The sequence below is a fragment of the Aptenodytes forsteri genome, unplaced genomic scaffold (genome assembly GCF_000699145.1).
Source record: "Aptenodytes forsteri isolate BGI_AS27 unplaced genomic scaffold, ASM69914v1 Scaffold54, whole genome shotgun sequence".
Lineage (NCBI taxonomy): Eukaryota > Metazoa > Chordata > Aves > Sphenisciformes > Spheniscidae > Aptenodytes > Aptenodytes forsteri.
This window is the reverse complement of record NW_008796044.1, coordinates 8302309-8318096: the sequence shown is the minus strand read 5'-3', so window position 1 is coordinate 8318096 and position 15788 is coordinate 8302309. Positions and strand designations below refer to the sequence as shown.

At 37.1% G+C, this 15788-nt stretch overlaps 1 protein-coding gene across 1 annotated transcript in view; it reads right to left on the bottom strand.

Annotated features, from left to right (window-relative positions):
* Nucleotides 1-15788, bottom strand: part of CPEB4 (cytoplasmic polyadenylation element binding protein 4) — a 46166-nt gene that overhangs the window by 27484 nt on the left and 2894 nt on the right. Inside the window, exon 2 of the mRNA XM_009285749.1 lies at nt 5833-5914. Coding sequence (XP_009284024.1) covers nt 5833-5914 — 82 coding nt within the window. The remainder of the gene's footprint in view (nt 1-5832; nt 5915-15788) is intronic.

The following is a 15788-nucleotide window of genomic DNA, read 5'->3' as shown; positions in this document are numbered from 1 at the left end:
CGGGGGGGGCGGAAGCCCGCCCGCAGCCAGAGGGCCACGGACAGTATTCGGGATAGTCCACGCAGGCAACAACTGCAGGGGGGTTTCTACACCCCCTCCTTTCTGAGGGCCCCCTCTAAACCAAAGATCGGCCACGCAGAGGGAGGTTGCTTTGAAACTGGGGTGTTTTAATCCACGTTTCAGTGGGCTGCCACTTTAAAAAAAAATTTCTCTTCACCACCCCTGTCCGAAATGAAAAGGCGCTCACCTCCACCTTGGGGAATTTGGTAGCGCCAGGTGAGACGGCTGCCTGCGGCTCAGGCGCGCGGAAGGGACCGTCAGTAAAACGCGTCTCCTCACAGGAAAAGTTGGTGCGGTGGGTTTTTGTTTTAATTTCTCGCTGCGTGTCATCTGTGTTGGAGTCCTCGTATTTTGGGCAAGTTTGAGGCATGATTTTCGCTTCCAAATCAAGTTTTGCCTTTCTAAGCCTATCAAATTAAGCATCTCTTGCAAAGAAGCATTTAGTTCAAGCCACAAAAGCAAATGTCAATTTAAATGAGAAAGCTGGAAGTTTATTAGATAATAGCGAATGAATGTAAAATCATACATTATGTATGGTTGTGATTACTTCTACGTAAGGTTAGAATCCAATCTATGGTCTGATCTCAGTATTTATTAATGCAAGATTTCTGTTTGTTCCTGTTGCCCAGGGGATTTCATTTTCTTCCTAGATTGTTGGCTGTTTCTAAACAAAGGCTCTGGTAAACCCCAAATATTGGAAAAGTGGGGATAAATCAACGAACTCTTCAATTGCCAAGACAGGAACTGGTGAAAAAAGCATACCGAAAGACTAAAAAATTAAAATACTGAATGTTGCCCCAAAATTTTGAATATTAGCTGCATTTGGAAAGAAAGCATGCCCGCCCTTGTTAATAGCAGTTATAACACTGCTACTCTAACCCAACGGAAAATAGTGGATCCCAACAGGAATGGGAGCCGCTGATTTCAAATACAATTCACACAGTGTTTCCCCCGTCACAGCTCCATCAGCATGGGTTGTAGTTTATTGCTATTAGACCCAGTTCAGCAATATTTTGGGATAATAAAACAATTGGTTTTCCTCTTAATTAATATGCACTCAAGTCTGCAAATCCCATTAGCCGTTCCTGGTTACTGCATAGGAGGTAAAATTCAAGAAGATCCTGAGTAGGAAACATTCAACACAGTAATTCATCGACAGTTTCCAAAGACAATTACAGCAAACCGTAATTGTCTACAGCCTGGCGCAGTAGAAGCGAAGGTTTTTGTGCATTTTATCCTAAATGGGATACAATAAAAAATTGCAAATGAGTAATCCTTAGATAAGATTGTTCTGAGACGAGGCGCACAAATGAGATCAATCGCCGATGCTGCTCTCGGAAGTCTGAGGTACGACCGCCACAGTTCCCCTGAGAGCTCGCTCACATACAAGAGGCAGCAGAGGCATGAAGACGACTGCAGCATCAGTGCAGACGTATGCATTGGCCAGAGGCCTCTGACTTTCAGAACTCAGTAACTAGATCATGTAACTCTTCACACAGAACAAGAGTGGGGAAGAAAGGTTGATCTTAGCCACCAACCTCAAGTATGCCTCACTGCTATGAAAACAAGGATGATTTTAAAATTTAAGAAAACCTCAAAATCTATTATTTTACATTTTAAAATAGCTCAGATTTTGTCCTGTGCAGATATAAAGGACCACTTCCCCAAAAAGAATTGTAGCCTTTGTTATTTAGCCCTTGGCAAAAATTGGGACTGATTCTCACCAGATTCTCATTAATTTTCTGGATCATATGGGAAACCAAATGGCCCATTCTACTCAATTAATATGAACATGTTGCATAGTCCATACAGCTAGAAGAGAAACAACTAGTTCAGTTTCTCATCTGATATTCAGAAAATGCTGTCAAAACTATTTTGATCCCTTTCATCAAAGAACGCTTTATAAGGTTTACCTACTTTCTTCACATCTGAAATAGTTTTTCAGATCAATATCAAGGGGCTGATGATTGCTTTAAAAATACAGTTAGGTGTATCCGCTTGCTCAGAGAAATCCTGAATAGTGCCAGTTCTCATCATTCTGGCTTTCCATCTCTAAAATTTAGAGCTGCTATTTGACTCTCTCTCCCAGGTCTATATGTATACTCTGACCTTACACTACTTCTAAAACCCTCCTTTTTGTGCCTAAGTATGTTTATTTCACACTCACAGCATTCATGCAGATACTGAGCTATTCACACCCAAATTTTACAGGAGTGCTTCGCAGTGCTACAAGCAGATGTACTGGCCTGCTTCTTTAATCCATTTCACCTTGCGTAATTTCCAGGCAATAACCTTACATCCCGAACTGAACCATAGGATATTTCAGTAATAAAACAGTCTGCAGTTGTAAAGTATTTAAAGACATTTCAGTGTCACTTAACAAGGAAATATTTAGTCAATCTACTACTATTACAGTAACGCTCAAATTGCCATCTGGAAGACCCAGATTCAACAGTCTCTGGATCCCAGGCTCAGCTCACGAAGGCCGAATACATTGTAAAGAAGATGCAATTAGTCTCCAGGGAAAGGCTTCTGCAGGCTGTCATTGGCTATGCAGCATGCAGCACACTCACTCGTGTGGATAAAAATAACATATTGAAATGGCAGCTGCTCAGCAAAGGAAGGGGATTTGAGCAGGGATAAAAATATACCTTAAAAAGAGGAAAAAATGCTTATCAAAAGCGTTAAAAGGTAATATTGAATGTACTGAATCAATGATACTTAAGATTCACCTTTGAACCTCAAGCAGGAAACACTATTTCATATAGCAAGACAACCCAAGAACATAATTATTACTGTCCTAAACAAATCCAAGGCTAGCACAGCTAATCACCTCAGTCAAGAAGTACACACTGTGAATGGATTTTGTTAAATTCTGAAGAATTCTTACTTAGAATTTTATTACAGGATCAAAAACCTGCTGCTCTGAACATACCATTTAAACACAGAAATTATTTCCAAGAGATGGGGAGTTCCAAACTGTGCCTGGTATCTATTATCATTTCCATACTCTTTAAGTTGTTTTGAAGGTATATTTTAACACGCTACCTCTTTCTCTTGAGGTTCATTACAATATGAAAGGGGGTGGTGTTGGTGTTGTATACTAAACTCATGCTGAGTAAAAATTAAAGCCTCTCAAAGACTCACAAGATAGCAGTGAGACCTATTAGATCATCTAAATTATTTCCATGCCATGCTGAGATTGCTCTCTACAGTATGTTTTATTAGTGTCTTGCCCAGGCTATTTTTAAAGTCTCAAACACAGAAGCTTTTCCTTTCTGAGAGTATCCAACTTTAGTTTAAAAGCACTGTATGCACGGAATAATCCATTTAAAATGCAAACCAAAAAACTTCTTATGGATCTGCTTATTTAACTGCAGGTGTTTGAAATGGCAAGCAAGATTTGAACTGACAACCATAATTTGTCGTATTTTAAGATTTCTAGATCCAAGGTTTTTAAAGATTCCTTTCAATCAGTTTAAATAAAGGCGAGGCAAGAAGAGAAAAGTGAAAACAGGAGAGAGACAGAATCTGTTAAGACATAGTCATACGCCAACTGATACAGATGGAAAAAAAGCCACAAAAGGCTTGTGATCACGAGCCCTTCTTCAGACTTGACTTGAAATGTGTTTTGTACCAGCAAGTTACAATTTTTTTGCAGCTGTATCAGTTGGGTTTAACTAAAGGTATTTCCTCTCCTTACAAATCCCACCCTACCTACAGACGATCACTGCAGCATTACCACCACACAGTAGATGCTAGTTTGAATAAGGATCCATTCCTAAGTATATTACAGCAAATAAGTTACTGTATTAAGTCTGCTATGCCAGATAAGCAGCAGCCAAATTCAGCGTACTGCATATTTCACTATAAGCAAACAATGTTTTTGCTGAGGAAATCCTTGAAAAATGAGACTTCACAACAAAGTATTTCATGTAGGATCACTTAAATTTTTCATCTCAGTTTTGAGGCTTTTTCTTTGTAGTTTTATAACTATTAACCATGAAACAGAACAATTTATAAAGAACTTAAGAAATAATTCCCAGAACAATACCTGATCGATAATACTGTGTTCTGATCAGTATGATACAACACATATAAAACTTTAGACAAACCATAGATGACTCTGCAGAGGGGACTAACAATCAAGCTCAAGCAGGAATTAACGTCTATCAGAACTGTACGTATTCTTTGCTGACACACTTATTCCATCATTCTTAAAACACAGTAAGCACTCAAAAAAAAAGATTTGAATTGCAAAGAATCTTTTCAAAGCATTTAAACTAAAAATCATACTACTGTACAGAACTACCCTTGTTTAGTTGTTGAATATAAATACATACGAACCTGACTTTGTTAAATTCAAATCTAAAGGGAAATCTTATTTGTTCTGCAGCCGTGTCACCTTGGGTTGTTATCTTGCCAGATTTCAGCAGCTAAAACCTGGGTTGGGCCTGCGTGACGGTTGAATAGAAGGTCTCGGGGCAAATCCCAGGTGCTGCAGTCAAGAATGGGCACCTGATTCTTGGTTCAGTATACAATGCTGGGGTCATAGGATGTTGCCAGACAGCATGTAAAACAAATGAAAGCTACTACTACTTGTCATTAATAAAAGCCTGGCCCCCACCACATAAGGAGGAAATGTATTTTGGTTTTTTAATTCATTTGGCATTACTTTTATCTACATCAAGCTCTCCTTGTCATTTCAATACAAAAGTGTATTTCTTGGTGTTTCTCATCTCCCTGAATTGCTGCAGAGTACTGGGGATGTGAAACGCAAGCTGCATTTGAGACCATGGTGAATGCAACAAATGCAAGTTATTGCCACTTTATCAAAGGTTGGTCTTCTGAGCAAGAATCACTATTAAAACAAGTCAGATTTCATTAACACCACAAGCCTTGATATCGAAAGAAATTTACTTTCAGAAACCACAAATGCAGGTTTGTTTTTTTTAGTGGTCTCATGACTGGTAACAAAACTGAATGCTTAGATAATGAGCATATCTAAGAGTTTGACTACTTTTACTTATACAAGTCACTGTCGAACTGAAACAGATTACTCATTATACAGAACAAGAATAAGAAACTAGACTTCTGAATTGTATACCATAAGCAGTTTCTATTCAGGTTTAGATAAAATATGTAGACAATGCTTTGAATACTTTGTAAGTTGAGGTATTTTCAAAGAAAGATTACCTTTGCCAAAAAAAAAAGATAAATCCCAACTGCAAGTCAGTTCAACCCCCCTTTTCCTTTCCCAATGGTACAAATAATTCTGCAATTCAAGGCAGCAACAAAAAGAGAGGTAAAGAACTAAAAAAAATTGTGATGAAATACTCAGTGTTCTTCTCAAAATGACACAGATAAACCTCATTCGTCCCCAAGACAGAAAGAACTATGACTTCAGCAGGAAAACACTATTAAGCAAAAAGTTATGTCTCACCGAGCTGCACAAGATTCCTGAAGTTGGTCATTTTTACAGGCTGCACACATTGTATCTATTAAAAACAACACTGGCAACTTACACAAAAGATCAGCTTATGTTTGTGTTTCGCATTGTTTTGTATAAAGACAAAACACACTTAAGTGGTCATGTGTTGCAACAGCTTCATCTAGAGACAACTGAAAAAAAGAAGGCCTACCCAAGCTGACTGACCTGCATTAGGTGCACAACGTAACTTTACTTTTCCTAAACAAAACTGAAGTTTCTTATTCTAAGTAAGCAGTCTTCCCAATTATTTACTGCAGGAAATAGTCTCTTTCTAAATTTACCTTTCAGTGAATCATTTTCAGCTCTCATTATGTCAATTAGCGAGTTCTCCAGTGAATGCATGTCAAAAGTCCTTGTGCGATCCTGCAAGCAAATACAAACAAAGCCAGTTTAGGCAACACACAGTGTTAAACAAGACCATCTGAAACATAAAAACTTCAGTTTTGTTCTATGTTACTACAGCAGAATTAAGCAAAAACACATACACCACTAAGGTCAGTCTGATGTAGGAATATTAAAAATTAGAATATTCTTAAATATGAATCTGATCTCTATTTATCATAACGAATCATTTAAGAACCCCGATTTAATTTTTAGTTTGTATTCCTTGCTATACAGTTAAACTTTGTTTAAAATAATTTCACAGTTAGGAAGTAAAGATCATATCCTGGGAGACAGAATTGCAAGGAGAAATCATAAAGTAGGTATTTCAGCCCAAATTTAAGAAAATATAAATTCCAGAAACACACAATTTCCTTCACCTAAACTACTACCTCAACAACTGAAATAATCTAATTCTGCACAGTCATTTCAAATTCTGCATAATTATAAAGTATTCCATACAAGCAGTAGTGTTCCAAACAGTCTGGTTTACTCAGTGACAACTTTGCTCTAATTTTTAATTCCCTGAATTCACAAGTTTGGTATTCCAAGCATTACTAGAATTGAAGGAGGACTCAACAAATGGGAGGCAAGATGTCTCATGTACCTTACTGTTTCATTATCTCAAGCCATTTGAAGTATACTTACCAAATATTTCTCCTTCATATTAACCAAAGCCATCATTTAACACATGTATGGTTCAGACTTTCCCAACTAAAACAACAAAGTCCACATCTTACAAATCTGATGCTATAAAATATCCTGGCACTGCATTATTTTAATTAGCAAATTCAGAATAACTGAAATTTATATATAAACTTCGAAATCTTTGCAGTATCATAAAAGGTCACTAATGGAGGCAAAAAATCACTCTCATTACCAAAATTATTCACCTATCCATGTTATCTATGTATTCATACATTTGGACATTTGTAGAAACACCTAGATAGAATTTTATACAATTATATTAACCCACTTTGAATTTAATTTTTCTGTGTCCAAGAGCTCTAACATCAGTTCTAAAGATTTTATTTCATTCATGTTCTAAGAGATTCACCTCTGACCTGAGATCAAGCATGGAAAGTACCCATTCAAATAAGAAAGCAAATGTGAGCAATTCAAGACAGACGCTTGCTCTAAACTGCTTCTCTACAACTATCATTATTACAGCAGTGAATATGGGGGTTTTTTTGTTCCTAACTCTAGCTGTGAAGCTGAAATTTCTCCAAAGCACACAGATCCAGCTTTGATCATTTTTAAAACCAGTGGTAAAGTAAAAAACAGTACTGCACAAAGACCGTTGTGTTTCAAGTTATAATGTCCTTTACTTCCAGTGATGAAGTGCTAAAGCAGTATTGATTGTAGTGTTGCAAGAGGCATTCTTTAGATCAGACAATGATCAGTCATCTTGGACTTTAAACACCTAATACTATTTTAAGAGCAGGAATCCACTAGCTCCTAGAGTCCTGATCCATTTCCAAGTTCATAAGTTACATTCTGACCACTAAAAAATACTATTTTTCAATGAAATGTCCTGATATTTTTCCTCTCTTCAGAACAGTTTATTACTGACAGAGAACAGGTGAAGTGTTTCTACCCGGATGTGCTGCATTTCAAATAGGATTAGAAAGATCTGAGTTTGGAACCATTTGCTTCGTTAGTCTAGCCCAATATCAAATTTGCTATAAAATGCATAGCGCTGCCCTATCTCTCCACAGTATTTATTTCCTTGATCATTTATATTACAAGGTAATTGAGGCACCTTAGAGAAACTATCATGAGCACTTAAATTCTGTGTTTTACTTTCACATATTTCCTACTGGTTTCTTCCTTTCCTAGCTGCATCTAGTTTATTGTTTTGGTTTATACATTACTAGTTCATAACTACTTCAAATTCTAATTACACTAAAATACTGTAGCAGGATTGAGTAAAAGTCCTTGGGTCTGCATGCTGGACCCATTAGGATCTAACGGCTCTGTAACTCAGGAATGGATGCTAGAAGACAATCTCTACATTTTCAGCAGTCCTCATGCAGGACAAAAATAGCCTAAAACACAGGTGGGAGAATTTTCTGAAAACCTGACATCCCTCAGTAGCTACTGCTTCTTCCATTCTGGCTCTCATACTGTATTGTGTTTCTCTGTGTGGAATTAACCTCAAGTCCAACCCATGAACAGATACAAAATTCTTATTTCACAAAGTGCAGAACCTCAGTAGTTCCAAGTCTTTGTTGAATTTGTGGCACTTAACATTTCAGTTGTCCGAGAGACACAAAGGGAGAAACCCAAGCTGAGTAATTTCTAGTTTATTGTGCTACGTATGCGCTGGAGTACATGAGCCCGAAGATAGCCTCTTGTCTCTAAAATGTCAGTGTTGGGTTGGGTTGAGCGATAGTAACAGAGGGGTTTGCTGCAATGGTAAGTCTTTAATATTGAGAACAGAGTTTAAACATTTGAGGAAAAAAATGGAATTGAACTGGTTAGCTGACAGGGACACCACGTTCTCCAATGGAAGCTTTTTGTGGTGAGGTGTTTATAGTTTTCCCCTTCTGAGTGAACCAGCTAGCTGTCGCTTTTGTAGTATAAGGTCCATAAGCTTCTAATCATGCTGCAAACATTTTAAAACACGACCCTGCGCAATGATACAAAAGCTTAACTGGTCATATTCCTACGTGCAGCTATTAGCAATCACATAAAAAGGAGGACTGGCTAAAATATGGCCCACATTCATACTCACGCTTTCCAGCGGTTCCAGTAACTTGTCATAGCAATGGAGAAGACAGCCATAGGCTAGAGCACCCTCAAAATGCTGATGTGTTACTATCTATTTCTTGTCTATCTTTCCAACAAAAGGTCTCTGTGCTTACAGCATATCTAACCATCATTGTCAATTCATGGTGCCGAACTGCCCCAGCCTCAACACTCTTGAGAAGATGAGTCTTGTTCCTGGGTTGTTTGAAACGGTTCGCTCTTCCATGCCTCTGCTTATTAATGAGAAGATAGCAAACCATGTTAAGCACACTAAGAGCCACTACTACTGTTACACTGAATTTGGATATATTCCTGAAACTAATGCAGCAGTCCACCTCTCTGGAAATGCAGAGTAATTAAAGAACTTGGTATATAAGTAAACCTGTATACATCTATCCTATGAAAAGATGTCAGTCGTGTGTCCTAAATAAAGACCAGCCAAAATGTCATGCTGAACTGGTTCAGAGGTTTGCACAGCGCTTATTATAAAAGAACTCCATTAACTTAGTTGACTACTTGCCCTGATACTGAAAAGGTCCACACTACTACGGAAAGTCACCATTGGTAGTTTTTTTAGAATTTTTATACAATTTAAAGGCCTTTTATTCTGAGACTGCTTTGAAAACAGTAGCACAAATTTTGCCAGTCTTAACTTCCAACACGGCCAGCACATTTTATCAGAAACACATATATCTGAAATATATATATGTATTATATACCTAACATAAAAATAAAGACTGATGACAGGTTAGTGGTAGTAGCCATATTGCTGAAGAAATGTGAAACTTTACATTTAATTCCATAACATCAAAAAAGCTGTAACAGTCAAGATATTGATCATGAACTGGCAACTAAATGCGAGCTATTCTCAGAGACACATTAGTTATGAGTTATAAAGCACATAAGCCAGGCTGTACTTAGAAAGCATCACTTTTCTCCTTCAAGAGACTTCAGGTAGAGAGAATTAACAACAATATGGTGGTGTTTTTAATGGATCAGTCCACAAAGTTACAGTGCTTTCCATGGAGCTGGATTGCTTACTGTATACTTTTTTATTTATTTATAAAGAAAAGATATAGGGGTAATGACTACTCTGGAATAAAGCAGAGTATGTACACTTCAGTAACAAAATAAGTTAACTACAGCCTGATATTATTTCGCCAGGTTGATCACAAGAACTTGGCTTTACACGAGTTTGTTTAGGGCATCTAAAATTTTGCTTTATCAGAGGGCTTAAAGGGCACACACATTTATCCTTGGGAAACAGAACAGAGGCAGAAAGACGTCAGGTTGAACACAAGGCCACAAAAAAAAGCCAACCAAAAAGAAATCAACCAACCTGCAGTCTTAATAAATGACTATGTTTAAAATGTCAGCCAACATTTCAAGAGACATTCATTAAACATAATTTTGAATAAGCAGTATTGTTTTCACAATAATATACAAGAGGTGACAACTAGCAGATCTGGTTAAGAGAAAGCTGTCGAGACTGTAAATATTCTACAACAGCAAACACAACCGTTTTGAACTATACACTGGCCAGCTCTGTCTACAGAAAAATAAAATTATTGATTCTCCTACTGTCTAGAAATCATTTATAAGTATGTAGAGTGCTCATAATAATGCAATCTCATTGTTAAAGCGCAGAGAGTAGAACTCAGGGCTTCACATCACAACTTTGTCATTGGATTCATACAGTATGGGCAAACCACTTCACCTCTGTGACTAGTGGTTTCCCCACTAGCACCCAGACAGATTATTTTATGTTTAGAGGTCTTGTAAAAAAATGGAGCCACTTGTAAATATGAAATCACTAAATTCTAATTCCTATTCCAATTTTATTTTTCAAAGTCTGAAGGCATTTCATTCCAAAAAGGAAGATCATACTTTGCACTTAAAAATCCCATACCTAAATTCTCTTGCACATCAGAAAAATGTACATTTAACTTAATTATTAAAGTGTAGATTCATTATATTTAATCTGCACCCACAGCATTATCATCACCTGAACAATTAAGATTCCACAACCGGAGAGTTTCTATTCAGTGCTTCCCACCATGGGCCTCTCAATGCTAAAAACCCAAACTGTACAAAAAGTAAAGCCTGGCAAGGTATAAGCACTTGCTGGTAGCTAAGGCTGTGCCTAATCTTATAAAATATGATTTCTCTGAAGACCGAGGCATCAATAATAATGCAAAGTATGCCATTGCATTAAGCAATTTATTGAAGGTGATTAATCAGTATTTATGGAGTAGGTGTAGTTGTAAAACCGCAGCTTATTTTATATATTTAAATCTTTGTCAAACCAGAATACTTGTGAAAATTAGAAAACTCGCAACTACATTTGCTACTCTCATTATAGCACGGGAAGCCTGAAACTTTCTGCAACCTTGTACATATTTCCCACAATTAAAAAGCCTTGTGTCTCAGGCAAAGTAAAGCGTGTAGGGAGAGGTGATATTGTAGGTACTAAATACAAGTTCCACATTTTTCTTTTAATTGCAAAGCAAATTTGGACTTGATTATGCTTCTGGGTAAGCTTCTCCTCTTTCCCACCACCCTGCAAATGCTGTATTCCAGCTCCCAGTCCAGTATCCAGTGAATTAAAGGCTCTGAATAAACAGGTTTTTCCTGAAAGGATGTTGCTGTATGCTGCCCTGATCATCTTTTATAGCTTTACCAGGGAACAATAAGAAAAAGCTGGAAAAGTTAAGTGACGCATAACATAGGAGGTTTTTTGGGAGGGAGCACTTCTGGTTTAGTCAAACTTGAACTTTTTTTTTTTTTTTAAGTGTTAGAAATTACAGACCTTTATGAAAATTTCCAGTAACATATCTGATTCTATTTTAGCCACATATTAAGTTTTTTTATGTACCTTCTAGAAATTATTTTCCACAATATCTTGTGTTCTCAGTCTTTGTGCTGGGCTGCTAAGTATGCAATTTTCAAAGCAAAATGCTTAATAAGAGTACTCCTTTTAATCTTAGGAAAATACAAACATAATTCAAATAGCTTCTAACAAAAGCTCACTTTAAAAAGAAACCCTGAGGTCAAAAACGCACAGGAGGGCCAAAGCCGAAGTATTAACGTCAGTAGTAAGTTTATAAAACAAGAACAGTGTTAACTTCCACAGTACTTAACTTGTGCATGTCGTACCACATTAGAGTGCTTCTAATTCCACAGATCAGTAGCTGTGGGGAACTGCATACAAAACACTAATTACTACACAGCTGATGTAGTCATAGAAAAATGGGTGAACAGACATCTAAAAATCCAACTTCAAGTATTTATTCTATTTTAAAAAGGTATCTTGAAATTTCTTGGAATAATTGCTGTTGCTAGAATAAAAATAAAATTCTGCAAAACAAGTAGCCTCATTTTATGCAACCAGCCATCATGATTTATGAAAAGGTTCCTCAAAAACAAAGAACAAATATTAAAATAAAGAGGCATGGTAAAGAAACTTATTTGCAAAATTCCTTCAAGAGGGAAGATTGGCAAATGCATTCAAGAGGTTGTTTTTTAATTCCAGTTCCCTGTGAATTTGTTTAATGCACTTATTAAATCAACCCATTTCTATGGGCAAACAAATCATGACGTATAGCTCAGAATTAAATACATTCGTAATCACGTATGTGTTTTCTCAAACATTCCACATCTGCCTGGGGGAAGAAAAAGTCTCTCTGGCACAGACCCTCAATGGATTTGGAAGGAGTTATATACCTGGAAACTAGCACTGCAGAAGAAAGGAAAAAACATTTTGAACAAGTGGATGTAATGAACTGCTCTCATGTACAAAATTCTTTGAAATGGGCAGTTATTTTCAAGCCTGATTCCAGGAAGAAACACGAATTATTTTTAAGCATTTTTACAGAAAGCTGAACACTATTGCTTAACTTGCTTGTGCCTTCAAAGACCAATTTAAAAAACATCGTCACACATTTGAAGATGAGATCTGGAAACCTGGAAATGCCTATCAAAGCAAGATTTATGCAGTGCATAACAGGCAGGATGTTCCAACTCTCATGAGGAAGTGCAAGTACACAGCAAAAGGAAAGCCAAAACAATCTTGAGGGCACTGCTGCAGTAAAATGCAATTACTGAGCACTCAGTTTGTCAGTGCTGCTGGGAGAGAAGTAGAAGGAATTATTTCAAAAAATCAGTAACTTTGTAAGATGCAATAGTCACAGTCAAAGCACTTTCATTCATTAATTCTCAGGGAAGGCTGTTGTATCCAAAAGACTCAATTTTTTTTTTTTTCCATTCAGGAACCATTTTTTCGTTTGGAGACCATTTCCTTTTCAAATGAACGCACAAAGAACAATGGCTTTTCTCTTTTCAAAAGATCTTTGAAGGGAGAAGCCTGCCCAGTGGCTAAAGCACAAGATCAAAACTCAATTTCATTAACAGATCTGGTAACAGTCTTCTCCGACCTTGCTTCCAGTTCCATCTCTGCAACAAGAGGTTCCTATAGACATGCTACTTCTGAAACGTTATGAGACAGAATTCCAAATGAAAAACACTTACAACAAAAAGCACAATGTTTTGCATGCAGCTCTCAATACCAAACAAGCAATCATCAAATTGCAAGATTATCAAACAAGATCACCACACTATGTTCCTTTTATCTGCACCATTTGGAATGCCCGCTTCATCGCAAGCGTCTAAGGGCCACGGACAGAAATATTTGAAGTGAGCAGCAGCTCACACTAGCGGCTTATAGGGACGTTATGCAATGTTGTCCTCTCTGAAGAGGAAACGAGCACTTACACTTGGTTACCCTAAGATTTCCATCAAAACACAGACTTCTGTGTTTCACCAAGCTTTGGAGTAGAGACAACCTTTGAGAAAAAAAAGTGATCCCCAAATATTTGCAATTGCTGGTTTACATCTTGCCTTCTAAAGAAACGAATTTTCACTAGACTGCAGCAACACTTGTTAATGATTTAAGCAGCAAAACATAAATATTAAATGAAAGGGATAGTTATATCAAATTACTCCATTATGTTGCTGCAGCAAAGACAGCTTTCAATTATTTCCTAAATAGGAATCTAAGAAGATTCCAGTAACAAAATAGCCTTGTCCAGTACACGATTGCATCATCAAGGATACTTCATATATATATATGCATGAACACAAATATACAATAAGCAAAACTCCTTATTTCTGCTTTGAGTCAGGCATACAATCAGCGTAATCAAGAAAAAATGAAAAGACATCAAAGGTCAAATTTTACATCATTTGTTTCCAGCGATTCAAAAATTCAGTATGCTTTCAACACACAAATGACTAAGTGACCAAAGGAGCTAAAGGTTTTATACAAAAAAAAGTTATAAAAAGCAGTTGTCCAAGATGGCTTCAAAATTAATCAGCATCTTTCTAGGTCTGCAGTGCTGAAGTCCTGTTTTGCTGCCCTGCCCTTTTCTTCACAGAACTGATAGTAACAGACTGGAAAGGACTTCACTCCAACACTTTCCTTTTCTTGGCATGAAGAAGTGTCAGACTTGGTCTTGACATGTACAGCTTCATCTTAGTGTTTATGTAAACAGATACCAACACGCTACACAAAAATTATTTCTTTACTGTGATCAAAATACGTGTGTCTGATATTTTACGTTTGGAACACAACCCAGAAGTCAAGGTTGACTTTGCCAATTTCCTGAAATTTCCTTGATGTCAAACCAAGCACATTTCTATCGCTGCGTATATATTTGGGCCTTATACACAGCAGCAAGGACACACTTGATCTCATTCTGTCACTCTGAACATCAGCTACGTGTCAGGGTACAGAATGAATTAAACTGTGAGCCAAGTCTCGCCGCAGCGAGGCTGAATAAAGACCGACTCCAGCTGTGTCCCTTTTTCTAATGGTTTCAGTGTATAAATTTGGTATGCAAAAATGGACACAGGTTCATTATATTAATTACAAATCCTGACATTAAAATCAATTATTACTATGCATTCTAAATTTACAAGGGCTCTACCCAATATTGAACCAGCTAGTAGCTCTGCAGTAGAAAAAAGGTCTCTAATGGAAAGTTATTGCCAGCAGCTGCTCTGTTGTCAGAAGGCTGCATGGGCAGGCCCTGCAAACCAAACAGAAACTGAACAGTTTACGAAGAACTGAACTGTTCCTATGTCTGAATCCACAAAGTCATTATTAAATATATTTCTATTTCCTCAGGGTGGTTTATAACATGAGACATATTGCACGGTTTTTATCTACAGATCTTTCAAGTTATTTTAAAGTAGGTCACCCTGGTTCTTACAGCATAGCTAGAAATACTGCAAGCGTTTTGAAATTTTTACTTTTGCCCTCATTTGAAGAACTTGAAAAACAAAACACTAAATGTAAAAGAACTCTTGGGTTTTTGGATTCACCCTAAAGAAGTTTACAAAAGGTACACACGCACATAAAAGCTAGATTTAACTAGTGGTCAGATGAAGAGTACTTCTGTTTTAATTTTTACTGCAAATTAGGTTCAATGTTATACAGTTCTTTTCAAATTCATAAAAAGTCATCCTAGAAGGAGAGGCTGAACTGCCAGACAACCTGCCAGGATAAGGCCATATTAAAATATAGGAGACCACCAATTGAACTCGTCCAGATCTATTTTTGGTGATGATTTAATGGCCTGTAACCAAAATTTGCTGCCATTACCGAGGAAAGCAAACTGCGTTGATTACCATCACGTAAAAAAAATCAAAGTTTCAAAAAAATGCTACAAAAATTATGTTGCACTACAAGTCCATATGATACTGTAAAACAAAATACAGTCACTCAATACTTTTTCTCAGACGTGGTGCATTCTTTAATACTTTAGAAGGCCTCAGATCTTTCGTACTTCATCAGGCAGCACTTTTTTCCTTACTCCTTTTTGTAGATATACTTGCTACTTGTAACTAAATTAGTTCATCGGCTATTTCTGAAGGTGTGTAAGTATTAAGCTGAAGGAAACTGGCTAATACAGATGTCTGGTGGGCAACAGATATTTGTATGACCACCACTATTAAAAAAACCCCGATTCACAGCGCTCAGAACGTAATTCACACTATGGCATTTTAAGTTAGCCTCCCCCCCCCCCCCCCTGTCAAACGCAATCAA